The sequence below is a fragment of the Diospyros lotus genome, chromosome 1 (assembly GCF_014633365.1).
Source record: "Diospyros lotus cultivar Yz01 chromosome 1, ASM1463336v1, whole genome shotgun sequence".
NCBI classification, from domain to species: Eukaryota; Viridiplantae; Streptophyta; class Magnoliopsida; order Ericales; family Ebenaceae; genus Diospyros; species Diospyros lotus.
The window spans coordinates 42,985,808-43,011,886 of NC_068338.1; the positions used below are offsets into that span (position 1 = coordinate 42,985,808).

The 26,079-nt window shown below is 35.0% G+C and overlaps 3 protein-coding genes and 1 long non-coding RNA gene across 9 annotated transcripts in view; 3 read left to right on the plus strand and 1 right to left on the minus strand.

Moving 5' to 3' along the window:
* The window catches only part of LOC127796009 (uncharacterized), a 19,626-nt gene extending 10,707 nt beyond the window's left edge, over nucleotides 1-8,919 (plus strand). The window contains exons 4-7 of one of the 4 annotated variants that reach the window (XM_052328072.1): nucleotides 6,539-6,594; nucleotides 6,714-6,826; nucleotides 8,016-8,074; nucleotides 8,280-8,919. In XM_052328072.1, the coding sequence (XP_052184032.1) occupies nucleotides 6,539-6,594; nucleotides 6,714-6,826; nucleotides 8,016-8,074; nucleotides 8,280-8,571 (520 nt within the window). In that variant the 3' untranslated portion in view covers nucleotides 8,572-8,919. The remainder of the gene's footprint in view (nucleotides 1-6,538; nucleotides 6,595-6,713; nucleotides 6,827-8,015; nucleotides 8,075-8,279) is intronic. The other 3 variants (XM_052328049.1, XM_052328056.1, XM_052328065.1) reach the window with 3 other exon arrangements.
* On the plus strand, nucleotides 4,497-6,388 carry LOC127796051 (uncharacterized). The gene is made up of 3 exons (XR_008021909.1): nucleotides 4,497-4,810; nucleotides 5,901-5,995; nucleotides 6,377-6,388. It is a non-coding gene; the product is annotated as an uncharacterized LOC127796051 (long non-coding RNA).
* A 2,230-nt stretch (nucleotides 8,920-11,149) lies between the features above and the next one.
* On the plus strand, nucleotides 11,150-19,591 carry LOC127795996 (mevalonate kinase-like). 3 transcript variants are annotated; one of them, XM_052328018.1, is made up of 6 exons: nucleotides 11,150-11,483; nucleotides 12,887-13,130; nucleotides 13,213-13,466; nucleotides 15,642-16,115; nucleotides 17,364-17,509; nucleotides 19,249-19,591. In XM_052328018.1, exons 1-5 carry the CDS (start codon nucleotides 11,360-11,362, stop codon nucleotides 17,480-17,482), a joined length of 1,215 nt encoding a protein of 404 aa, XP_052183978.1. In that variant the 5' UTR covers nucleotides 11,150-11,359; the 3' UTR covers nucleotides 17,483-17,509; nucleotides 19,249-19,591. The 3 variants fall into 3 exon arrangements, with proteins under 3 accessions (XP_052183978.1, XP_052183973.1, XP_052183988.1); XM_052328013.1 differs by lacking the exon at nucleotides 19,249-19,591 and having other exon boundaries at nucleotides 11,151-11,483; nucleotides 17,364-17,774; XM_052328028.1 differs by lacking the exon at nucleotides 19,249-19,591 and having other exon boundaries at nucleotides 11,154-11,483; nucleotides 15,702-16,115; nucleotides 17,364-17,774.
* Nucleotides 18,169-24,444, minus strand: LOC127796043 (glucose and ribitol dehydrogenase). The gene is given in 5 exon segments (XM_052328093.1): nucleotides 18,169-18,728; nucleotides 18,816-18,887; nucleotides 18,890-19,170; nucleotides 19,533-19,906; nucleotides 20,062-24,444. Coding segments are annotated over 5 exon segments (807 nt in total). The 5' UTR covers nucleotides 20,119-24,444; the 3' UTR covers nucleotides 18,169-18,705.
* Between the last annotated feature and the right edge of the window lie 1,635 nt (nucleotides 24,445-26,079).

Here is a 26,079-nt window from a genome sequence, read left to right on the forward strand (position 1 = left end):
CTTCTTATCCACTTCTTTCTTTTGAGTAGTTAGGCCATTGAAAGGGGTGTCGGTCTTTGTCATTTTTATATGTTCCTCCTTGATCAGACGCGGGCTTGTAACAGTAAGGGCTTGTAATAGTAAGGAAATAAGTTCTAGCGATCGGTCTATCAAGGGGTGACTAACACAGTAAATGTTCTAATATATAAGTGAAAGAATAAGTTGCAAGAGTGTTAGTAGGTTAGAAGAGAACATATCTAGTCTTTTGGAAAGAGCTGGTTTATATAAAAGGAGGCGAGAGGTTCTCTTGTATTACATGTGTTGTACGTTTGCAGGACGATGTGACGGGATATCCAATGTTGACGAAACTTCCTAATGGTAGCATGATGCCGACGAGACTCTCATTAATGTGGATGAGATCCGTCATTAATGAAAATTGAATCTTGATCGAGTCAACGTGTGACGAAAATGATGCTATTACAGATTGACGCAAGGCCAAGATCGGGCCACAGATCGAGGGTCATGATTGGGCCGGTATGGTCCATTATACATTATAAACCATGGCGTGGGGCCAAAACTTGAGCCAACATCACCTTAATAAAATCTTTCAACATTCTCATCCACATATTCTTGAACACTGTTTCTGCTTTGTCAATCAATGGCACCTACCTCAATTGGAAAAGATAAGCATTTCCTCAATCTCTTCAGAGGAAACAGTAGTTGAAGGTTACTATTTATAGCATTCTTCACTCCTTTGGAAATATATGTGATCTTCCTTTGCAAAAGGGAATACGACATTATCAAGCTTAGCAGGGTACCGGTACATGGACAGTGTTTCAACAAAATTGCAGGCTAAGTTTCAGGCACCTGGTTATGAGAAGGCTGCCATGGATTCGAGAACTCTTCAGAGGAAGAACCCAACTTCTGGTTCGCTATGTGGGAGGAATCAAAACCGATGTGTCGTTTATCTGGCTAATCCGTGTATGGTGGCAGAATCGGTAGATAGAAGAGGCCAAAGTTGGTAATCTCCTCTTCCTTTTTCCTCTCTATGCGTGTTTTGTTTGTTACTGCCAATACAGTTGAACAACATGCTCCTCGTGCAGGTTTTTCCGAACAGATGTTGAGAGCGATATGATTGTTCAAGTAGGAGAAAGCATCTTTCACTTGCATAAGGTGCACTTTATCTAGCCCATCCTGGCCAAGAATTTACAGTTTCTCTGCTCTTGTTGAAGTGATCACCTTTGAAAATCATATGGATAGTTTGTACTTGCAACTGATCTGATTAATGTTGTATGAGATACAACCATGGAATTTCAGCAGGTTTATTACTTAAAAAAAGCGTATTAAAGAAGTTTTTCATTAGAAGAATTGTGCTAGCTAAATCTAATCCTGTTTGACCCCAAAAACCGGAACATACACTTTTAGCAGCAATTCAAACAGAAATACCCCCATTAAGAATCCTGTTTTCGATATTTCTTGTTTAAACTTAGTGCATTTTGGTTTATCTGGCCATTCTTTGTTCTCAGATTCCCATGGTATCGAGAAGTGCATGCTTAAATAGACTGGTCTTTGAGAGAAAACGCAGCCATTTAAGTCCCAATATCCAGATTGACAGTCTTCCTGGCGGAACCAAAATTTTCGAGTTGGTGGCAAAGTTCTGCTATGGGTGGAAAGTCGATCTGACAGCAAAGAACATTGCTCCACTGTACTGTGCTGCGCATTTCTTGGAAATGAGTGATGATCTTGAAGAAGGAAACCTTGTATCCCAGACAGAGTCTTTTCTGAATTTTCTTATACTTTCATCATGGAAAGACACATTTAGGATTTTCAAAAGCTGTGAATCGATCTCCTTATGGCAAGGGAGTTACATATCTTGAAACGGTGCTCAGAAGCTGTTGCTTGGAGGGCCTGCTCGAATCACAAGAACGAAGCGGAATGCTTGAGTGCTCTACCAGATCGTGCAAATAACCGGAGTTCTGAAAATGCAGTTGATGGCTGGTGGTTGAAGATGTCGTGTTTCTTCGAATAGATCACTTCATCGAAGTGATTGGATCATTAAGGAAAAAGGAATGAAACCGAAGCTTGTAGGATCATGCATAGCTCATTGGACTGCAAAGTGGCTTTCCAAAATCAAATTTGGAGTTGAAACTGCGAATACAGAAGAAATGACTCTTCAGCTACAGAAGGTTAATGTTGAAAGTTTGATAAGGATACTCCCGGTAGAGGAAGGTTCAGTTTCCATCAAGGTTCTGCTTCATCTTCTCAAGATAGGCCTCGTCATGAAGATCGCCCTGAACTGTTGAACAACCTTGAAGAAAGGATAGTTTCTTTATTGGAAAATATTTGTGCCAAAGATCTCTTGGTCAAAAATTACAAGCCCGGTGCGGCTGCTTATGATGTAGCAATTGTTGCTAAAGTGCTAGAATCCTATCTTTTGTTCGTCTCCAGTGAACCATCATCCAGAATATCTGTGATTGGAAGGCTGCTGGACGAGTATCTGACATTGGTGGCCAGAGATGAGAATCTGCCCCCCCAAAGTTTCCAGTTACTCGTAGAAGCATTGCCAAGAAACGCTCGCTACTGTGATGACAACCTCTACAGAGCCATTGATATGTACCTCAAGGTTTGGAACTGTTCTTCATGCATCAAAACCACGTTGTTTGAGGTCAAAAGGCATGTAAAATCCACCATTTTCTTTGTCCATAAGGTTGCATTAACTAACAACTATCCTTGTCTAAGCGTCAGGCACATCCTGGAGTAACCGAAGAAGAAAGATGCAGCATGTGCAGAGGAATGGAGTACCAGAAACTATCCCAAGAAGCGCGCAAGCACGCGATGAAGAATGACCGGCTGCCAGTGAACATCATCACACGGTTTATCCTTCTTGAACAGGTCGATATGACAAGGTCGATTACAGCTGCTGGATCCAAGTACCAGAGAACAAAATCACAGGCAATCATAAGAATAGGCAAAGGCGCTGGAAAGGGGGGATGATGGGCGGCCAGAAGGAGATCAAGACGATGAAGCAAGACGTGGAGAGGATCAAGGTGCAGATCAGTGATTTACAGCAGCACAGAGTGGATCTTCAGAGGCAAGTGAGAAGACAAAAGTTTGGTTTTGTGAGGAGTTCATTGATGTGTTGAATTTTCTCTCTCTCTTGGTGGATTTGCTTCAAAGCCTAAGCCTTCACTGTTGAAGTGTATGAGCATCAAGGATTTCACTAAATGGGTTCATCAAATTGAATTGTCAGGATTTCACTGTTGAAGTGTATGAATCTCAAAATACTTTGAATAGATAACATTACTCATTTTTTTCAATAAAAAAAATGTTTCAAATCAGTTCTCCATCATCATCGTCAGGTTAACCCTTTGAATTCTTGGCTTAATACATACAGAGAGATTTCAACAATTAAAAAATATAATAATTCATTTTTAAAGTCAACAATTAGTATGTAAATTATTAAAAAATATTATTTTAAATCCTTATTGAAAAATATAATAATTAATTTTTAAGGTCCATTAGTTAGTGCACACACACACTAATTCGTTAATGAACCGTATATTAGTAAGATAGATACATCATATTAAACTTAATAAATAAATATGACATTTAGTCATTTAAAAATTAAAAAAAATTAATATTTGATCTTTGATATAAAAAAACCAATTTTAATAAAAAAAAACCAAAATTTCATACAAGACCAAAAAATATTTAAAAAATAACTTAAATTTCATAAAAAAATCTAAAAATTTCATAAAAAAATACTTAAAAATAATCAAAAATTGTAAATTTTATAAAAAAGAATCTACAAATTTCATTAAAAAAGCCTAAAAATTTCATAAAAATGCCTAAAGATAATAAAAAAGACCTAAATTTCATAAAAAGATCTAAAAAATTCCCCAAAAAAACTTAAATAAAACATATAAAATGAAATTAGTTTTTTTATTATTATAGGTCTTTTTTGAATATTTTTAGGTTTTCTTTATGAATATTTTAGGTCTTTTGATGAAATTTAGGTTTTTTTGAAATATTTTAGGTCTTTTTTTATGAATTTAGTTTTTTTAATATTTTTAATTTTTTATGAAAATTTTAGGTATTTTAAAGAAATTTAGGTCTGTTTTTGAATATGTTTAGCTCTTTTGTAGGAAATCTGTAGATTGTTTTTATAAAATTTGTGCTTTTTTTGATTATTTTTAGATATTTTTAATTTTTTAATGAAATTTAAATTATTTTTAAATATTTTTAAGTTCTTTTATAAAATTTATGTTATTTTGAAATATTTTAAAGTTTTTTTTATAAAATTTAGGTATGTTTTTATTAAATTTATTTTTTAAGGTTCAAATATCAAATTTTGTTAATAGTTAAATAATTAAATATTATATTTTTATATTAAATTTAATTTAACGTCACTTTTTTTATATAATGTGACGTAGATAACAGTTTATTTATTGGTAAAATTTAATATATTATATTTAAAAAGTAAACGTTTTAATTGTTGGTGAATACCATACATAGCCTTTAACATTTACCGGAGTTTCCTTCCTCTCCATCCCCTTCCCTCCCAAAAGGCATTAATTAGGTTTAGGTTTGGAAAATCTGTTGTGAATTCGGAAGGATAAGGATCAATCGAATCATATTGAAGCCGAGATACAAAAATTAGAAGACTCTAGAACTGTGGAAAGTTGAGCAATTGACGTGTCATGGCGGAAGAAGAAGAAGATGATGATGGCCAACGCACCAAGAGTAGCTCCTCTACCTCGAATCCGTGCCCTATTTGCCTCGGACCTCTTCTTCCACTTCAAGAATCCTACTTGGACCAGTGTTTTCGTATGTATATATCTATCTCTTTCTCTCTCAATCTTTGATTTCTACCTTAAAAAGGGCGATTTTTTTTAAGCTTGTTTTTAAATGAATCAAAGATCAATTTCATAAGCAAATAGAAAATAACAGGGTTAAGCTTGCTGTAGATTGAGAATCAGACCTCCTGTTCTGGCTGGACAGATATTTTGAGTCTTCCTAAATGCGCTTAAAGCTGTGATTTTGAGTTGCTGGCTGGAAATGAAGTTCTTCAGGCTCAAAACAACTGTTTGATTTTCTAGTCATGGATTTTTTAATTCTACTGTTCTACAATAGCATGATAGAACTCGCAATTGAATTTGTGTTACAGCTTGTATTTAATGCAACTTCTAGCTTGCGCTTCAGCTGTAATGATTCACTTTGAAGTGCTGGCATTCCTGGTCACCAATCTGGCTCTTGTATTTTCTTTCAAAAGTAGTTCCTATTAAGAGGCCACAAAAGTATGCAAAATTATTACGACTTCCACCCTAGCCAGAGTATCTTATGTTTAAACCTGCTCATTCGGGCTTGGTGGCAGAATAGCTGAGGTGAGGTTGGATGGCATTATAGTTTGCAAGTGGACAAGCCTTTCTTATGCACAAGTTCAGGCCAACATTTGAATTAGGGATTGTGCGGATTCAGGAACCCAAATGGAGCATAGATACTATATTGTTTGCCTTTTTTTTTCTTTATCTGGATTATTTATTCTGTGTAGGACAATTAGTCATCCAAATGAATTTCTATGAATTTCTTCTTTTATTCGGGGAATTGGAAAGTCAAACCCCAGCCATAAGAAAAGGGGTCAACTCCCAGTGTCCTCTGGTTGTAAGATATATGCTAAGGCCAAAGAAGGAATACATGATTCCTGTTCCTTGGCTAGCCAGCCGTTCGTAGCATTTTTTGTACAAGTTGAGTCCCAATGAAGTTCTTTATTTGTTTGATATGAAACCTTTCATATCTTCTAGCATGCTGTATATCTCATCTGGAACTTATACTAGGTAATCTCCATATAAATGCATCAGCAATGTAATTTTTCTTCAAAATTTCAGGCTATTTATTCTTTTTTTACCATTTCTCGTTCACAGATAAGTTCTGTTACGATTGCATTGTACATTGGACAAAAGTGGTAGCAAGCAGGCATTCTTGCCGACCTTCCTCTGTAAGGTGTCCTATGTGCAAGGTTTGTTTATGTTGTGTTATTCTTTTCTGTTTCACATTAATCTGGCTCTGACGTGGCAGTTTACAGATTTCATTTCTCATTTTCTTTGTGGACGGGATAATGATGAATAATTTTTAGCCCTCAACTTGCCTTTTCAGATTGCTTCAGAAAAGCCCCAGTATCATTAGGGGCACAACCAGAGCAACCTCTTTTAAAACACGTGCTTTTAGCAAAACCTTTTATGTCGTATTAATTTCTGAAAAAATAAATGAAACCATGTAATTTGATGGTAGAAAGCTGTTCTATTGATTAATCTCCTGATAGTTAATTTATTTCTCCTCTTTCTGTGTGAACCCTTCTGAAATTCAGTCAAATTGATCTTTTTTCATGTCTAATATGCAGAAAGAAAATTTTCTGTCATATATGAAATTGATGGAAATTCTTTTCAACGACATTACATAAATCAGGATCTGGGAAATAGGTATTGCAGTGTGTTGATTTGTTTTCTTTTTTCTGTTCAACCTTCGTATTTGAAAATTTTATCACTGACTTTTGGATTTTCAGTGCTTTCTTTTCAGAAGCTCACAAATATAGGTTACAGTGCTACTATATGGAACCAGGTACTCTTTCTCATAATTTTTATTATGTCTTTCTGTTTATTTGTTCAACATTTTTGGTGTCATTTCCAGATAAATTGACATTTATTAATATATATTTTCACTACTTGTTTTTCAAACAGCTCTCTTAAGCAATATGTTCAAGGTGACACAGTATTGGAAGTCTCGTAAATATCGCCAGCAGAACCAGTGGCTCCAAAGTTGGTTGAGAAGGGAAATTCAAGCTTTAATCCAGGTTCCATGTATTCATCAGTTCTTTTATGTTCTACTGCCATTCTTTATTCCTTTGTGATGCATTTTCTTTCAAATTGTGAAGTTCTTTTACTGTAAATTGAATTTGGCCATCATGTTATGTGTAGCTGTAGAAAATAGGAGAAGAATAGTGGAAAAATCTCTGTATTCACTTGATGATATGCACAAGATTACATTCCCTATTAATAGGGAGAGGACTACAATTTTAGGAAACTACAGCATTTTGGAAACTACAAACAAATGGAAACATAATCTATACACTGTACAAGGAAACAAAAGATACATAGAACAGTTTAGAAACTTTCTAAAAGACACAGATCACTTTCCAAATAACTGGAGGCTGTGATCTATTCTGATTTAGGAAAGATGGTAGGCGTCCATGACTCATCCAACAGTAGCATCTATGGTTGATAATGATATTCAGAGTCCTTTTAGTTCTTACCAATAAAAGAACAGTTTCCTTGAAGTACCTAGATTCAGTTACCATATTTATCTTTTGGATGTGATTGAAAGATCAAATTAAAATGACATGCAGTGGGGCCATGTTCTCAAGAGCATATTAGTACGAAGCTTATCTTTCTAAAATGGATCAAGTGGTATTTTATATTTTATCTCCACAAAGGGAATTTGTAGTAACAATGGATCAAGGTATGGTATGCAGTATGCTTCCCAGGAGAGCTAGGAGATGGTTGCTAATGGCCATGCTATTGTCATGCTTGCTGTGAAAGAGTCTTGTCCTCTCTCCTGTTCTGTTTTGCAAATTATTTAGTAATTGTGTCAACATCACAGTAATGTATCCTCATCCACACAGATATTACCTGTTAGGAAAGTTTGTTTTTCGGCTACTTGGAAACTTTATGCAGATGAAATATTTTCTTAACCATTTCTAGTTTTCTGCTCTTTTTTTGACCTTTTGAAGTCTTAATTAATATTGTGCATTTTCCAAAGTTAGTGCAAACTTTTCAATTACCTACTGCATTTTGCTCGAAAGAAAAGTGAATGCGATGGATGGCATTACTATGAAAATTGTGTTGCTGTTGCATCCTTTTGTTCTGCATAACTATGCCACTGACATACAACTGTTTTGGGAAACTGTTGTTTTAGATTTTCCCTTCTGAAACTATATGGCATTATAAATTGCTTACTTCTTCCCTTATTTTCTTCATATACAGGAGGAAGATGTAGAGGTTATAGTTCATCACATACTTGGAGTAATAGACTCTCTAAGAAGGTACAACTCAATGCTATTTTTGGTACAAAATTGACCTGGATATAAGTTTAGCCGTGGAATTCAATGGATAATTTCTTCCAACACACATCACATAAGACTCTCCAAATGGATTCCATTCAAACACACAAGCAATAATATAAACGGTAGTAGTTTCAGTTCATAAGTTCTTGTCTTAATGACTTTATCCTACCATGCTGCATTCCAGAAACGACCAAAACACTGCAAATACACCCGAATCAAAACAAGAAAATTTCAAGGGCTTGGTTGCTCAAGCAGCAAGCCCATTCTTAGCTGGAAGAACAGATCGATTTGTAAAGGAGGTAGAGCTATTTCTAGCTTCAGCGTTGAACATTGAGGCCTATGACAAGGCTTACATGCAACATTTGGGTTGGAAGCTTCCTGGGATTACCTCTGCAGGCGAGGAAGAAGAATACAGTGGAAACGTACCTTCGGTTCCATATCTGTATGTCTTTGATGGGGATTCTGATGGGGATTGAGTGAACATTTACCAGCCATTCCTGTAACTTTTTGAGGCCCTGAAAGTGGAATGCAATTCTAGTTGGTTTGAAGGTCAATTCTCTGGTTTCTTTTTCTCCATACAGAGAAATGTCTCCTTTGAGATTACGAGTGGGAAGTTGGTACTTAGGTGTTGTTATTCAGTACATCATCGGTATTTTGTATGATGCAAAGAGTTTGATATGCAAGATGAAGAGTGTATTATACATATAAAAAGTCTTTATATAATAATTAAATAATACACATTTTATGTGTATAATACACTTGTAATGTTATACATCACATATTCTATATTTTATAAAATACTGGTATCTAGCAGTGCTGAAGAATTTGTTCTTTTTTTTTTTATTATCCTTTGTTGGTGGAAACTTGGGACATTCCATAAAATAATCACTCAACCGTATCAATTCTCTCTTGGAATGGTTGTCGATTTTCAATATTTATGTTCTCAATTACGTAAAAAAAGATAAATCACAAATTGAGTACCCTTGTATAGGGCAAGGTTTAAACTCACAATTCATTAAATTAATATTAATATATTATTTATTACACTGCTCCACTTATATCTTGAGTATTGTATCAATTATCTCTTTCTATTATTTAAGTTTGAGTGCTCTATTGATTCTCTCTTTCTATTACTTTAAGGTGGTCGGACATCATTAGGAAATAGTGTTTATTAATTAACCAAAAATTAGACCTAACAGCAGTCCTAACCCGCTATGAGTGTCCCGCTTGGCTTGCGGTCTGTTCAGTTTAAATTTTCACATTTTACACATCTAATATCCGGGAAATTCTATTGCGAACCTAAAAAATTACTCTTCATAACTTACTTCCCATCAAAATTTTTAATAATTTTAAAATACTTATTTTATCTCCCCGTACCCACAGCCAACCCTCTTCTCCAATCACCTCTCATCACCGACCACCATCTCTCATCTCTCTTTCTCTCCTACATCATATACACATAAACACACACATATATATATATATACACAGAGCATAGCCGCGGCCATGCAACTAGCAAGCTCACACACACACACTCATATATATATATATATACACAGCAACCCAGTACACACACATATATATATATACACACACTCATACACACCTATATATATATATACACACACACACTCACACACACAAAAGCATGGTCGCGACCATGAAAACCTCCGCACCTCGCGGTGCGGAGGTTTTTAGCGACCCCCGCACCGCGAGGTGCGGGGATTTCAGCAATCTCCGCACCTCACGGTGCGGGAGTTTCAGCAACCCCCGCATCGTGAGGTGCGGGGATTTCAGCAACCCCTGCACCGCGAGGTGCGGGGATTGCTGAAATCCCCGACTGCCAGTAGTTGGGAAAGCTAGGTTTCCCCGATTGCTAGCAATCGGGAAGACTTTTTATATTTTTATTTTAATTAAAATTTTATTATAATAAAATAAAATTAAAAAATAATACTAATAAATAATTTTTAAATTTCTGCATTTTAAGTAATTATAATTTAACTAATTTTAAATTTTAAATCATGGTGTTGAATTTTTAATACTTAAAAAAATTTAAAATTAATTAATTTATCTTATTAAATTACTTGAAGATACACATATCTAAAAATTCTATCATCATTTAAAATATATATTTTTTATAATTACATATATTTAAAAAGAATATATTTTAAATGATGATAAGATTTTTAGATATGAGTAATTCAATAAAATAAATTTTAAATTTTTTAAGTATTAAAAATTCAACACTTAATTACAATGATTTAAAATTTAAAATTAATAATTTATAATTACTTAAAATATAAATATTTAAAATTTATTTATTTATATTTATTTTATTTTATTATAATAAAACAAATTTAATTAAAATAAAACAAATTTAATCAAGCCTTCCCAGCAATCGGGGAAGGCTTGATTCCTCGCACCGCGAGGTGCGAAGATTTTAGAAATCCCCACACCTCACGGTGCGGGGGTTGCTGAAACCCTCGCACCGCGAGGTGCGGGGATTTCAAAAATTCTCGCACCTCGAGGTGCGGGGATGGCAGAAACCCCCGCACCGCGGTGTGGGGGTTTCCATGGCCGAGGTCATGGAACTTGTATATATATATATATAAGTGTGTGTGAGTGTATATATGTGTGTGCGCTGGGTTGCATGGTCGCGGCCATGCTGTGTGTATATATATATGTATAAGTATATGTGAGTGCGTATTTATATATTTAGGTGATGGCTGGGGATGAGAGGTGATCGGAGAAAAGAGTTTGCTGTGAGTTATGGGGGTAAAAAAAGTATATTAAAATTATTAAAAATTTTGATGAGACGTAAGTTTTGAAGAGTAAATTTTCGAGTTCTGAACGTCACCATCTTAAAAATAAAAGTCCATCGTGGCAGCTGCCAACTGGGAGTGGGGCCCCGCGTGTAGCATGGGCTCATTTTGCAGGTATTCATTCAGAGCGAGTGGGCCCAACATTATCATTTTATAGTCAGGAGAATAATAATATATTATAAATTATAATAATCTTTTTTTACGGACTATCATGATTCACGCGCCAAAGCTCGCGTGAGGCTGGAACAGGTTTCAACAGCCGAACCGAAGGCTGAAGGCGAGCGATTTATATTCCGGAGCAACCAGTTTCGTCGTCGCCGCCGCTGTCGCCAACCGACTCTCCCAAAGTCTTTACACGAGGGAAATGTGAAGATCAAACCGTAGATTCAGAGACAGAGACAGAGAGAACAAGTAATTTGTCAAAGCAACGGAGACATTGAGCATGGAAGTGACGGCTAAAGCTCCGGGAAAAGTCATCCTCGCCGGCGAGCACGCGGTCGTGCACGGATCCACGGCGGTGGCCGCTTCCATCGATCTCTACACCTACGTCACCATCTCTGATTCCGGTACGTAACTAACTATCCGCTCTTTATTTTCCTTCGTACAGCCGCTTTTTAATTTTTTGGCATTGTTTTTTTTTTGTTCTTTACTTCTGTGCCCCTTGGTGTCGAATTGGCCGGGCTGCATTGTTCTTGCTATTTTGAGTTTCCTGCAAAATATTGATCCAAGGAAAAGATGGATTTGCTCAAAAATTAGATGTGGAATTATCGGTCTTGAGGTCTTATTTTAGTTTAGTTTTTTTTTTTTCTCCTGAATATTCATAGAGGAATTGATTGATTTAACCTTTTATTCATTGTTGTTACTTCTTACGAGATGGTGATTGGATTATGCAGATTTTGGCATTTAATTGCCATAGATTGGTTTAACATTGTATTCATTGTTTTTACTTATTTCGAGATGATGATTGGATTATGCAGATTTTGGCATATAATTGCCATAGCGTTCTGTCGTTTGGTAAATTTGTCAAATTTATTTGTTTTTGCGATATTGCTCGTGATGGCTGTTCACTGAATTTGGTTTTGGAATGATGGATTGCAAGCATTTCTGTTTTTATGTCCTGTGTTGAACTTATAAATTGGGATAACCTCTTATCTCTATTGCTCGTTACTAATTACTAATTTGTATTTGGTATGTTCTCGAGCCTTCCAGGAGAGAATCCGGAATGAGCAATATTTAATATTCAGCTGAGGAATTTTCCACCACGTGCGAGTTGGGATAGACATACATGCTCGGCAGTTGAATTTCAAGTAAAAAAATATATAATCATTTTAGGCAATATGAATTTTTCAGAAGTTTACCTTCATGGGGTGGAGGGATGTGCATAAAGGACTGTAAATACTATTCAAGGTTGATAACTATTATTTTCCCTTTTCCAATTGAATGGGGGCTAGGCCACAATAAACTACCATATGGAACTTAATTCGATGACATGCACAACTGATGAAGTTGAACAAAGAATTTCACTGAAAAAGGCCAATGTTTATCATTATGAGATCACTCAGTTAGATCGCACATGTATGATGTAGCTCTAAATCTGTCCTTAAATATTGTGAAAAAGAGCATAATTATTTGTTTTCAAATTAAATAATGCTTTTTGGTTGGGGAATTTTAAAGTGATGTTACAGCAGAAAGGGGGATTTTTTTTTTTTGGTTGGGGGGGGGGGGGGGGGGGGGAGAGGTGTGGGGAGTTGATTGTATTATAGTAGTTTCCCTTGAAATAATTTCTATTCTTGCTGTTGATTTCTACTTCGTGATTGTTAGAAAGTGCATGTGAATATATTTTGGAACTAATATTGACATGTTTCCCACCATAATTCATGGAATTTATTTTCATGGTACTAAATGTGATTTTCTTTATTTGAAGTTGAGTGTTAGCCGGATTTTTCACTCTACTAATTTTTTCATATAGATGGCAATGATGAACTAAAGCTCCATCTGAAAGATATGGGCTTAGAATTTTCTTGGCCAGTTGGTAAAATTAGAGAAGCACTACCTGGAATGGGTGATTGTGATCCTTCGTTGCCCAAGCCATGCTCAGCAGAGACCATAACATTATTTGCTGCTTTAGTTGAAGAAGAAAATATTCCAGAAGCAAAAATTACAATTGCTGCAGGAGTTTCAGCATTTCTCTGGCTATATACCTCCACCCAAGGGTCTGCATCTCAGATTGATTCGTAGAAGTACCTTTGCCCTTTGAGATTACAAATTTCTGACTTGGCTCCATCTATGTCTCAGCTATAAACCTGCAAAGGCGGTTGTCACTTCTGAGCTCCCACTTGGCTCAGGCTTGGGGTCATCTGCTGCATTCTGCGTGTCACTCTCTGCTGCCCTTCTTGCTCTGTCAAATTCTGTGAATCAAGATTTTGGCCATCAAGGTTGGTTGACACTCAAAGAGAATGAGCTGGAAATAGTGAACAAATGGGCTTTGGAAGGTGAAAAGATAATCCATGGGAAATCATCTGGCATCGACAACACAGTAAGCACGTATGGTATGTGATATTTCACAGCATTTTGCATTTGCAACTTCTTTTCATTTGAAAGAACTCACTTGTCCTTTGCCACCATTTTTTGTCAAAATCCCCCGGTTATGCATCAATATGTTTTGACCTCGGCATTTCCGACATATATGGGGCAAGTACTCCAACCCAGTCAGTGCACTAGTTATGGAGCTAACAACAAAATTGTTTTCTGATATCAGAAATCTTCAGTAAAAACATTCTGAAAATGAGTTTCCTGGAGAAAGTAAAACATTTTAATCCTTCCTAGGAAAAGGTAGAAGTATAGAAACTGTTGACCAGAAAAATACCCAAGAGGAGGGTGAATTAGGTTTTTCAAAAATTAATAATTTTATCTCTTTTAAAAACTCTTAAATTTGTGATCTTAATATGTGGTGATTGTAGTAGAATTGAAAATAGTAAAATCATACAACCACACAGAACAAGAGAAATTTATAAAGGTTCGGCTCTAAAGAGCATACTCCTCTCTCTCAAGACTTAGCTTGAGATTCCACTAGGAAAAATCAACACTAACTTTTAATTAGAGCTAGAACCAACATACAATCCCTTACCTAAGCAAGAACCACTAGCACGCTACTAGCAAATACAATCCCCTCACACAACAAGTGAGTAAAAATAACAAACTTACAACCACTAGCACGCTACTAGCAAATACAATCCCCTCACACAACAAGTGAGTAAAAATAACAAACTTACAACCAGAGACAATTACAAATAAGTCACCAACGGTTGAGAATTCCATCAGCCAGCACACTTCTAGCACTTTGAACCTTCTCACTCTTGTTTGAATGCTCTATCAAGTTTGTTTTACCTTGAGCCTCCATACTTACCCTATATATATACATCTTCCAAACACACTAGTCATTAAAGAAAAGGTTAATATGAAATTTGAAATTCAAAAAATGTTTAGGCTTTCTCAAACAATTAGAAAACATGTCTCACCTTTAATTCAAAATAAATTTACTTTTTGCATGAGAAATCAAGATTTGAAAATTTAAACATAAGCTTTTGAGACATGAATGATTAAAACAAGAAAACATGTCTAAAAACAATTCTCCTTTAATTCAAAATAAATTTATTTTTTGCATGAGTAAAAGAAAACATGTATAAAAATAATTCTCCTTTAATTCAAGATTTGAAAATTCAAATATAAGCTTTTGAGACAAATGATTAAAATAAGAAAACATGTCTAAAAGCAATTCTCTTTTAATTCAAAATAAATTTACTTTTTGCATAAGTAAGAGAAAATATGTCTAAAACCAATTTTCTTTAATTCAAAATAAATTTACTTTTTGTATGAAAAAGAGAAAACATGTCTAAAAGTAATTTTTCTTTAATTCAAAATAAATATATTTTTTCATAAGTAAGAAATGCATTTATCAATAAATAAAAATTCAAACATAAACTTTTTGAGACATAAATGATCAAAATAAGGAAACATGTCTAAAGACAATCCACCTTTAATTCAAAATAAATTTACTCTTTGTACCCACTTTTAATTCAAAATAAATTTACTTTTTATATGACAAATAAATATATTTATATCATAAAAATATTTTTGTTATCATCAAAATCGTATTTACTTACCCTTGAGCTTAACAAAAACATTTTGAAAATGAATATTTTCTTCTACCTCTACCTTTTCAAGAAAAAAAAAAGAAGGATAGAAGCATAATCTCTTTCCTGAAATTTAGTGGTGTAATTTCAAAACTTTGCTAATTGTTTGGATATTTATTTATGATGTCGAGAAATCAATAACTTATGTCTTTTCAAGAGAAGAAGGTATATGTGGGGGAAAGAATTGTTTTTGATAAGAGATAACTGAGATAGGGAAAGTGTGGTAAACTAAAACTTAACTGACTAAATTTCCTAGCAATACAATTCCAATTAAGTGATAGAACTCCCCTGAATACAGTTTCAATCTGATAATCTCCCTCTTGGTCAACGAATTTCTTTTTGGCTCATTAACATTTTTTGGTACTTTCCTAGACTCCGCACACCCTGTAACAACATAACAGGACTTGTTTCATTCTTGTATTAAAATGTTATTGATAGATCAATGATATCTAACTTTAAAGCATTTCGTTAATGTATTTACTAAAAAGAAAATTCACAATCCTTCACGGCTCGGGTTTGCATATTTTTTAGTTAATCTGATGCAAAAGACTTCTGAATTTGGATATGCAAGCGACCAAGTTTCTGTAACAGGCAACATGATCAAGTTTAGGTCAGGGGAGTTGACATGTCTCGAGTCCAATGTATCACTTAAAATGCTCATAACTAACACAAAAGTTGGGAGGAACACAAAAGCATTGGTCGCCGGTGTTTCAGAGAGGAAGGACAGGCACCCCATTGCTATGAGTGCAGTGTTTAAGGCTGTTGATTCTATCAGCAATGAGGTGGCTTCCATTATGCAATCACCTGCTCATGATGACATTGCCATAACTGAGAAAGAAGACAAACTAGAGGAATTAATTGAAATGAATCAAGGGTTGCTCCAATGTATGGGTGTCAGCCATGCTTCAATAGAAACCATTCTGCGAACAACGTTTAAGTACAAGTTGGCTTCCAAGTTGACAGGAGCTGGTGGTGGAGGCTGCGTCCTGACACTATTACCAACTTGTATCCATTCTTATGAATTTCTGTTGTTTTACTTTCCTATGTTGTGTGTTTATATTTCCCACAATTACTTTCAGATCCTAACATGCTTTGGAATTTCTTAGAAGCACTTAAGCAGCATATTTATGACTTCCCCGCATCTGTAATTCTGTTGTGATATAAGTTGCAATATTAGTATGTTTTACCTTATTCACCTGGGATCCAAGAAGGAAATATTGGGCTAGAATTAGAGATAGTAGTTTAGAGATAGCCTTATAGAACAAATTGGAAATCTTGGGGGGGTTGGACAGATTTGAGATGCAGTTGGCTGTTTGGTCATGCGCTTATTTCACGGCTGGAGAAATAGACATATGTAACTCAAACATGCCAAAGTAATTATTGGGAGAAATGGATGGAGAAGGAAGAAGATTTTAGATGAAGGAAGAATGTTTCTTGTAGCAGTAAGAAGCTCAGATTTTTTACTATGGCATTGGTTGGCTGCACAGATGGTTTGCTAGGATCTAAGATCATCGGACTACTAGGATTTATCTTACTTGTTTTTTACAATTTATTCACCAGTCTACAATGAAAATTCAAACTATAGATTCCTTGCTTTGCCAAAAATTGTCTACTCATATGTGAAGAGAATTTCTTGCAGAATTTTCATAAAGAATGATATAGCTATTTGCTTCTTTTCAAATTAAGACATTCCTTTTTTTTTTTTTTTATGTCTCGAGTGCCATTGCCACATAATTTCCCCTACATATTTCAACTATTTCTCTTATCCTTGAATTTCAAATCAAAAGAAATGGTAGATTAATTTGATTAACAGGATTTTGTAGGAAGATTATAATATATCTACTGAAATGCTGCAACAAAAGAAATTAAAATGATATAAAATAAACTAAATTGAATGCAAAAGGATTTTGTGTTATGTGAATCCATTCTTCTTCAGATGCCCATTCTAGTAAAATTGTGTTCTCAATGCCCTGTAATCTATGTAACCCGTCTTGGACCCATCCTGCTGGGAAAAAAAAGTGAGGTAAAGTTTTTTTTTTTTTTGACAAATAAGCAAGCTGAATTTGTTCATCTGGGTGTTGTGGAATTTACGGGTGTCAGAGTAAAGTTCCATATATCTTCAAGTTGTGAATTCTTATGCTTGAGTCATCAATTAAACTCAAGAATCTATATATTGAAATTCTATTGACTTGAATGTGTCCTTAATTGTATGTGCTTCTTCTTCTTGTCGCTGTCCTTAACTCGTTGTGACAGTATTATCAAGAACAATTGTTGATAAAGTAATTACAGAGCTGGAGTCCTCTGGATTCCAATGTTTCATTGCTGGAATTGGTGGGAAAGGCGTTCAGATTTGTTTCAACCCTACATCCTAAGTTCCGCAGGGGCAGCCTTTAATAGCAGTAAGGATCTACCTCTGAATGTGAAACAATGATAAAAATTTGCCCCTCCCTTACAATTTTCTCTTAGTTATTGTTCTCTGTATGTCTATGCAATTGTTATTGTCCCATCTCCAACTTGGCACAAACATGACTCCCTCTTGTTTATTTTCTTGACAATGCAAGGAGTCGTGAATTGCCGCTTTCTATTATTTGGAAATTGGAATAACTGTAAAAACTATGGCTTTTCCATTCCATTTTATTGAATAAAGATAAGAATTTAATCCAAGTTTATCTTCTAGTTTCCAGTTTATGTGAATATTTTCTGACTGAACAAAAGCGCTGATGCTATAAGCCAGTCTCTCTATCTGAGAAACAATGACGACTATCTTTTGCAAGTGGGTAGATAAAAGCATTCTGGTGTATAAACAGAGTCTGTCTGAGAAGACTGATTTCATTCACGTTCTCTTCTGGATATCTATTTGTAATTTTTGTTAGAGTTAGACATGGAGCTGACCCCATAGTGGGATGGCCTTGGTATGTTATTGTTGTTAGTGAGAGATATCGATTAGTGGTCTTGCTACTCCCATCTTTGAACTGGTTTCCTCCACTTTTTGCTTCTATATTTCATGCTTTATGCATTAATTAGGAAAAAAATTGTATATATTGAGAAAGTTCTCAAATAATTTTATTGATAGGGGAGGGAATGAAAAGGAGTGAAAGGATTTCTCTCCGTATGTTCCTATTTTTTTTGTCACTCCTAGATAAGGGACGATCTAGGAGTGACCAAAAAATCTAGTTTGGACCATTTCTGACTTATGGAATTTGCATTTCGATAAGTTCCCAATAGTTAGAACTTACAAGATCAATCTTGACCATCATCATTATGTGCCTACATGGAGAGAGGAATCCATATTCCATAACAAGAGTCGATGACTTTTAGCTTCCCATCTATCAACCACCAATATATGCACAAATATTATATTATATAGAGCGAGATAGAGAACTACAACAAACACTTTGATCTTCCTGCACTCGACTTACGAAATCCCTGCCTCCCATGACCTCCAGACAAAACCCAAAACATGAAACCGAAAAAGTAGCAGTACTAGTATACCATTCGAAGGTCCCAGAACTTCAGAGCACCCACCTTTTCAACCACACCCAAAAACATAAGAACACTAGACAAGAAGCAGGGCAGACAACTAGAAGCAGAACCTTCAACCATTCACGATTGTTCCCCCTGCAAAAAGCCAAAATTCCTGTAGTGAAAGAACAGATAAAGAATACAACTGAAACACATTATTATTGAACACAACAGAGTCAATACCATTGGGGTGGAGGATCTGGCCTGTGATATAAGAGGAATCGGCATTAGAAGCCAGGAACACGTAGGACGGGGCTCAATGGGCTGCCCTGCCCTCTTGATGGGCAGTTCTGACCCGAATTTCGCACACTCCTCTTTGTCGAACGAAGCCGGGATCAGCGGCGTCCAGATCGGTCCCGGGGCGACGCCGTTGACGCGTATGCCTTTGCTCACGAGCTGCAGTGAGAGTCCCCTAGTGAACGCCACGATTGCTCCCTTTGTGGCTGTGTAGTCCAGAAGCTTGGCGTTCCCCTTGTATGCGTTCACTGATGTGGTGTTGATGATGGAGCTCCCCTCCTTCATGTGCCTCAGTGCATGCCTACAATCATGCACACACACGCACGCACGCACGCACATGTATGCATGCACAACTACTGAACTACACATATTGGTGCAGGTTGATCGACCCCAATTGGACCAGACAATCCGGCCCGGCCCGATTCTCAAAAGCATTGATAAAGTAAAGGTAATTAGGTTCATAGAGACCCTTGTTGTTGCTTTTAGTTTTTACAAACGCGTAAGTGGTTTTGTTTTGTTGTTAAGAGTGTTTACTTGTGGTATTTCATGGTCACGATAATTTAGCTAGCCTAAATAGGTTGGTTTGATGTTAGAATTCAGCTATGAAAGAAAGTAGATTATAGGGACCGAGATACCAAAAATAAAATCACAGTGGAACTGCACATGAAGAAGACAGAGAAGATGTTGGTCCTGAACACCCTCACAAGCCGCTACTCATCAATCTCCTCCACGGAGCTGGCCTTGCACTGCTCCGCTGCATTGTTCACCAGAATGTCAATCCTTCCGTAGGCATTCACCACCACCTTCTTGCAGTTCTCGTCGAACTCCAAGTCCGCCGGCACCGTCACCGTCACCGGGTCCTTGGCGTCGGCGGTCTTCGCCCGTTTCAGCAACTGGAGGGTGTCGTGTGTGTCTCTGTCCTCTTGGGACTTCACATAGGTGAAGGCCACGGTTGCGCCCTCCAGTGCGAAGCAGTGGCACACCGCCCGCCCTATGCCGGAGTCGCCGCCGGTCACCACCGCCACCATTCCCTGTACCTACCAACACCATATAACTTCACGCACATAAATCTATACGTGGGAACAATCCTTGCGATAGAGCTTCTATCGCCCCCTCTTACCACCAAGCCAACAAGCGTTTAGGTAATATTTATATAGCAAGAGTTACATTATATAACTGGAGAAGAATTTACATGGAGTTTATTGGAGGGCTTGTAGTCTCGGCTGGTGGCTCGAGGGGTAGGGTCCATGATGTGCTCTCTCCCCGGCTGGTGTCCTGCTTTTGCGGCGGGAACTGCTGGTCTTTTCTCGCCACTGTCACTGATCTCCAAGGACTATTCTGCCATTCTGGGCGCCGGAAACTGGGGTCTTGGGTGGGTTACTGCGCAAGGACGAGGATTGACTGCTGTTGTGGTTGACAATACTGCTCTCGAAGAGGGCAAGAAGACGATGGAGCAAAGCAACTAAGCCAGGGAGGGGTTTCGGATATGGAATGGAATGGACTGGAGGAGTGCGGAGCTATATATGTACAGAGAACAGAGGGAGAGAGCGGTGGGCGGCGATGGGAAGAGGTGGCGGATGGAGGGAGGGGGTACGTGTCCGATTGAGGCGCGAGCAGCGGACCTGTGGAAACGGACGTCACTGGGGGTGAAGCCCCGTATCTTATTCTGGGTTGGAGAATCAAAAGCCTTCGCTCGGGCGAGTACATTCCTCGGTCTATGCGTAATTTATTTTTTATGTCGAAATTAAAATTACGAGTAAAGAAGAAACAGTAATTTTAAATATATATGTGATTATAAATTTTAATTTTTTTATATTTTTTAATACTTATTAATTAATAAAAGGATTTATCTTCGCACCACCCAAAATATTTTCTAACCCGTTTGTTCAATATATTTGAGAAATATGTCTATTTGACTTAATGATTAAAACAATTTTAATTATTAAAAAATATTGACAAAAGTATTTTTGTCACTAATTAATGTTGGGATATCAAACTTCATTTAACTTTTAGGATTAATTAGTCTCTCTATTATAAAAATGCATTTCTTTGCTAAGTTATTATTTAAAATTTAAAGTAATTAAAAGTAGAGTAATTGCATTTATTGTATTTTATTTTAGTTTTTGAATAATTTAATTAATTAATTAAATGTTTTAAAATGTGACATCTTTATAATTAACTAATAAAATTATCTAAAATTTAAAAATAAATATATTTTATCTAAAAACAAGTTATACTTATTATGCAATAATTAGTATCCTTATAATTAATATTTTGAAGTTAATAATGGGCTTATAATTTAAAACAAAAATGTATAAAATTTAAAGGGAGAAAAGGAGCATTGGGTCGCCCATGGTTTGGCAATGGGCAACTGTTCATATTTGTCAAGCTATTTTAGTTTTTTTAATCTTAAGTAATATTTACCAAAAAGAAACTCAAAACTAAGTTTCGAAGAATATTTTCTTTTTGGGTAATGTAAGGAGAATGGCCAAATTATTATATAAGTATTTTATTTTTAAATAATGTTTACTTATTTTACTTTATTTTTTTATTTATATATAGTTTAGATGTTAAAAATAAGATACAATAAATACATTTTATTTAAAAATAAAGTACACTTATTATAATTTAATTATTCTTCAAACATTGCTCTTTATTTTTATGTATACGATTCATTACTATGTATTTATATATATATATATGAAAATTATTTTTACAAATATATATTCCTTTAGTGCAAGTGAAACATCCAACAATATGGAAAAAAATATTTGTTATAAAATTATTTGTTGGAACTTGAAAGTAACAAAGATGGGCACCAAATTAAGCACATGTTGAGCTTTGCAGTAAATTTCTACTATTATGTGAATCACTTTCGAAATGAAATAATTCAGCATTTAGTCAAATAATCTAAAATGTTGTTAGTATTATTATACTACATATCTGATTAATAATTAAAAATACGTTTACCAATCAAATCATCACCCCCCCCCCCCCAAAAAAAAAAAAAAAAAAACCATTGACCTATTATTCGTTAGCTAAAGTACTAAGAAATAATAGATAAACTTTCAACTAGGCCTAATTCTTTGGGTAGTGGGCCACGTGACCATAGACCACACATGTCCAGCCCGACAGCTCATGTCTAGGCATCAACTCCTTTTTCTAATTTCATTTGGAAAATGCTATTGCCCCTTCCCTTGCTGAAAAATAGCCTAATTCTTTGGGTATTGGGGTACGATTGCTAGAAAATCAATGCAGTGGAGAGGAAGGATGTAGCGATGGTCGGCAAGTAGAGGTAAGACAATAAGAGGAGGGCAATGAGAGGTGATTGTTGGAGATAGCCATGAAAATGGGAGAAAAATGAGACGATCTTGAAATCATTAGATAAAAGAAGAAAGATGAGAGAAAATGATAAGATTAATTCTTTATTTTATCTATAATTTTGTCTCTAATTCGCGATGTGCATGTAGCAAGATCAATTTCATTTTGTTGGAGAAAATATTACTCTAATTTTGAGTAATATGCAGTCGTTTTGTGTGCGTGTTTAAATTTTTGTAGTTACTTATGTAATTCATAAATTTAAAAGTAAAGTGTTTGATATAATAATATTAAAAAATGATTTATTAAGTGTTATTAAAAATTGAAAGGTTAGATTTGAGGTTTTCACTAAACACTTGACAGGTTTGAGTGTTGGTAGTTTATTGTGTTTCGTTTTGTCTTTTTTTTTATTTTGTATAGATTTGATTTGAGTGTTTGGTTCATATTGTGTTTATTATACTAAACACTTGACAGGCTTTTCACTTTAGGTTTTTAACAGTGTTTGATAGGTTTTTTTTAGAGACTTTGTTTCAGCAACATAAACTAAGCAAATAAGCGCTGGAAGTGCAAAATGTAATTTCTGTGGGGTAACATAAATTTTTATAATAATAATAATAATAATAAAAAAGACATTTTGAAAAATCCTATCAGAATTTATTTTTAAAATAATATCATTAATCATTCTCTCTTAACCATATAATAATAATAAATAAATGACTATTCAAGTAACCAAGATGATTAAAAATAAACTAATTCTATTCAAAATAAAATCACTGTTAAGTATATATTTTACACTAATAATGGAATTTTAAAATCAATTTAATGAACCAAGTCATGCTCGAAGTCAATTAACATCTTCCTTGGAGTCAAAAAAGGAAGGCCCCCCCCCACCATTTCTTTTGAGTATTATTATCCGTCTGTACGTACCCTCTCTAACCATCACAGCCTTGTCTTAATTAATTGAAGACTTCGTCAAACATGCCATCAATTCAAGACTTCGTCAAAAAAATATTATGTTCACAAAATTAATTAATTCATGACTTCGTCAAAAATTTTATTTATATATCATTATTTTTTTAACCAAAGAATATTGTCCCTTCATTTTGTTCACATGCATATTCATAATTTATCAAAACAATATGTAGAAGAACTACCTTTAACAAGGAAAAAATTATGTACAAAAACGACTCTCTTCTAATTCTTGTAAAGTTAAAAATTTTATGCGCCTGAAAATGCCATTTCAGAAAAAAAAATACACAATATGAATATTCTAATTTTTGAATAACAACATGCACCTGGAAATATGAATGCCATTAGAAGCTAGGTTGCAAATATTATTATCAAAAATAAATGAAGACCCAGCAGCTAATTACAAACAAACCTAAATTACAAACAAGCTCATTGTTTCAACTCTTTACCTAATTAAAATCAATATAAAAAATGAAAATCTTACCAACCTTTCTCATACTATATTAGTAATATTACTTTTCTTATCCTTTCTCTCAATACAAACTATTATTCTTACTTCAGATCAAGTGCGTGTGAAATATCAGTTTATATACAGCTTCATATATATCTATATATCTATGTCTGGGAGAGAGAACGGAACTGAGCTGTTGATCACTTGCTTTAATACATTAATTACCTGTTGTGCAACGGATCAGGAGATGAGGGTATTTCTCTATGGATGGTTGCAAAGAAGCCTTTGCCGCCGCCACTTGTGTTGTAAGAACTCTCCCTCCATACCTGAGTCTTCTCCATCTCCACCACCTCTTCCAGATGCCTTGCTCCTGAAACTTCTTGGCTCATGAGTGCTGAAAAACCCATCAAAAGCAGCAAAAGACAGCCAATTAGTTGGCTCTTTGAGACTAACATTACTTGCCAGGTGCAAAAGATAGCGCCCCGGGGAGGGGGGAGAGGGAGAGAGAGTGGGGGGGGGGGGGGGGGGGGGGGGAGAGAGAACTTTTGCGGGTACAGGCGCACACACATAGCTATATATGGAGGATACGATCAAATTCCCAGTTAAAGATACTGTTTGTACACAGAGAAATTATACAGGATACGGCTTATTAATGACAACATATGAAAAAGAAAAACATATTATTATTGTAATTATAATATCAGTGTTACATATATAAGTATGATGGTGTTTTATAATTACAAACATTTTATAAATTAATATATCGTTTTTAAAAAAAAAAACAAGGGAAGAGACGTGAAGCCTATTAATATGTCTTTGGACTTTGTGAGGTGGTTGTCTCCATCACCTCTTCTCTGCACATCATTTATAACCATCCTTGGAGGTCTTAGGTCTACATATAATTAATATATATTCCCCCGACATGTTATAAATATAAACAATACTTTCCCAGCTAATATTTCTAGGAGTAATGTGTTACATCATTCACACCAACCTATCCTTTCTCGTATTATTAAAAGCTATCAAAATCTTCCAACCAATGACACTTGAATTCTAAATTAATGTAATCAAAGAGCTGTCCCCCATAGGCCTCAATTTCAGGATCCACAGTTAGACTCTGCCTTGAGCTGTTTACCTTTTTCATTTCTCTTACCAAAGTTAAATTTCCAAAATCCAAGTAGCTGCGGTTTTCCAGGGCAACTGGTAATTTTCAGTTTTCACGATTCAGTCTTTGTTGTATCACACATTATGTTTTTTATTTGAGTAGGGCTAAACAATAATTGCATCTTAGTGTTTTAACATTATGTTTTTTATATCACACATTATGTTAAGATACAATAAATGTATTTTATTTTTAGATAAATATGTTAATAACACTTCATCTATATTATTATATAAATAAATATAGAATAATTCCTTAAATAACTTTACTATTACACTAATTCTCACTTTATTTAAAATTTTGTTTAAAAAAATTAAAAACAAACTATTACTGTCAAACGCCACCCAAATTCCAAACCCTAAACTTTATTTTATTAAAAAATTTTAATTTTTTTTGCACACGCATATTACGGACCATCCTCAAAATTTTAATATTTTACTCTTTTTTTTGTTGAAATATCTAAATACTCTTACTGATCAATGATAAAATATATTTATTTTTAATATTTAAGAATAATGGTTAAAATTATCCTTTTTATTTTAATAACTAGGGGTTTTTGCCTTATGAAGAAGCAATGCTTTTTTCAAAAGGACATGTTTAGCTTTTCTGTTGTTGGGGTTAGGGTACTTGTTGGCATCATTTAAACAAAGTTTTGTTTCTTCCCTTGTACTATAGCTTGTGGCATCTCGATTTAGAATGGAAGATTTTCAGTATAATATGTTAATGTTTGCTCTCTCTCTCTCTCTCTCTCTCTCTCACACACACACACACACACACACAAGCACATATTATGCTTAGATTACTATTATTACTACTTTTGGCTCATAAATTACTCATCATACTAATATTTTTCTAAAGAGAGTTCTATTGATTAGAGTGTTGAGCACGCTAAACTATGCTTTCTACACAAAGATTTCTAAATTTTCCTTCACGGATTTGACTGTTTCACAAGGAAAATGGGTTCATCTTTCCCCATGTTTGACCACCAAGTTTCTTAGTGCTTTCAGTACTCCCAATCCCTATTTGATCACCGACAATATCTTGTACATTAAGAATGCTATTTTATTTTAAATAGAACAGACAAATCAAGCACCATCTTTTTTTTTCACTGAGAACATCCTCTTTTTTTAATATGAAAGTTATTGTATTTTATTCTTTTGTATTTGCACCGGAATCATATCCCACGCGGAGGATTAAGATCATCAAAGAGATATGGGAGTTCAAATGAACAGGAATTAAAAAAAAAAGAATCCTTGACAATTCATAGACAGAATCATATGATCTCCCTTAATTAAATTGATTTTTAATTA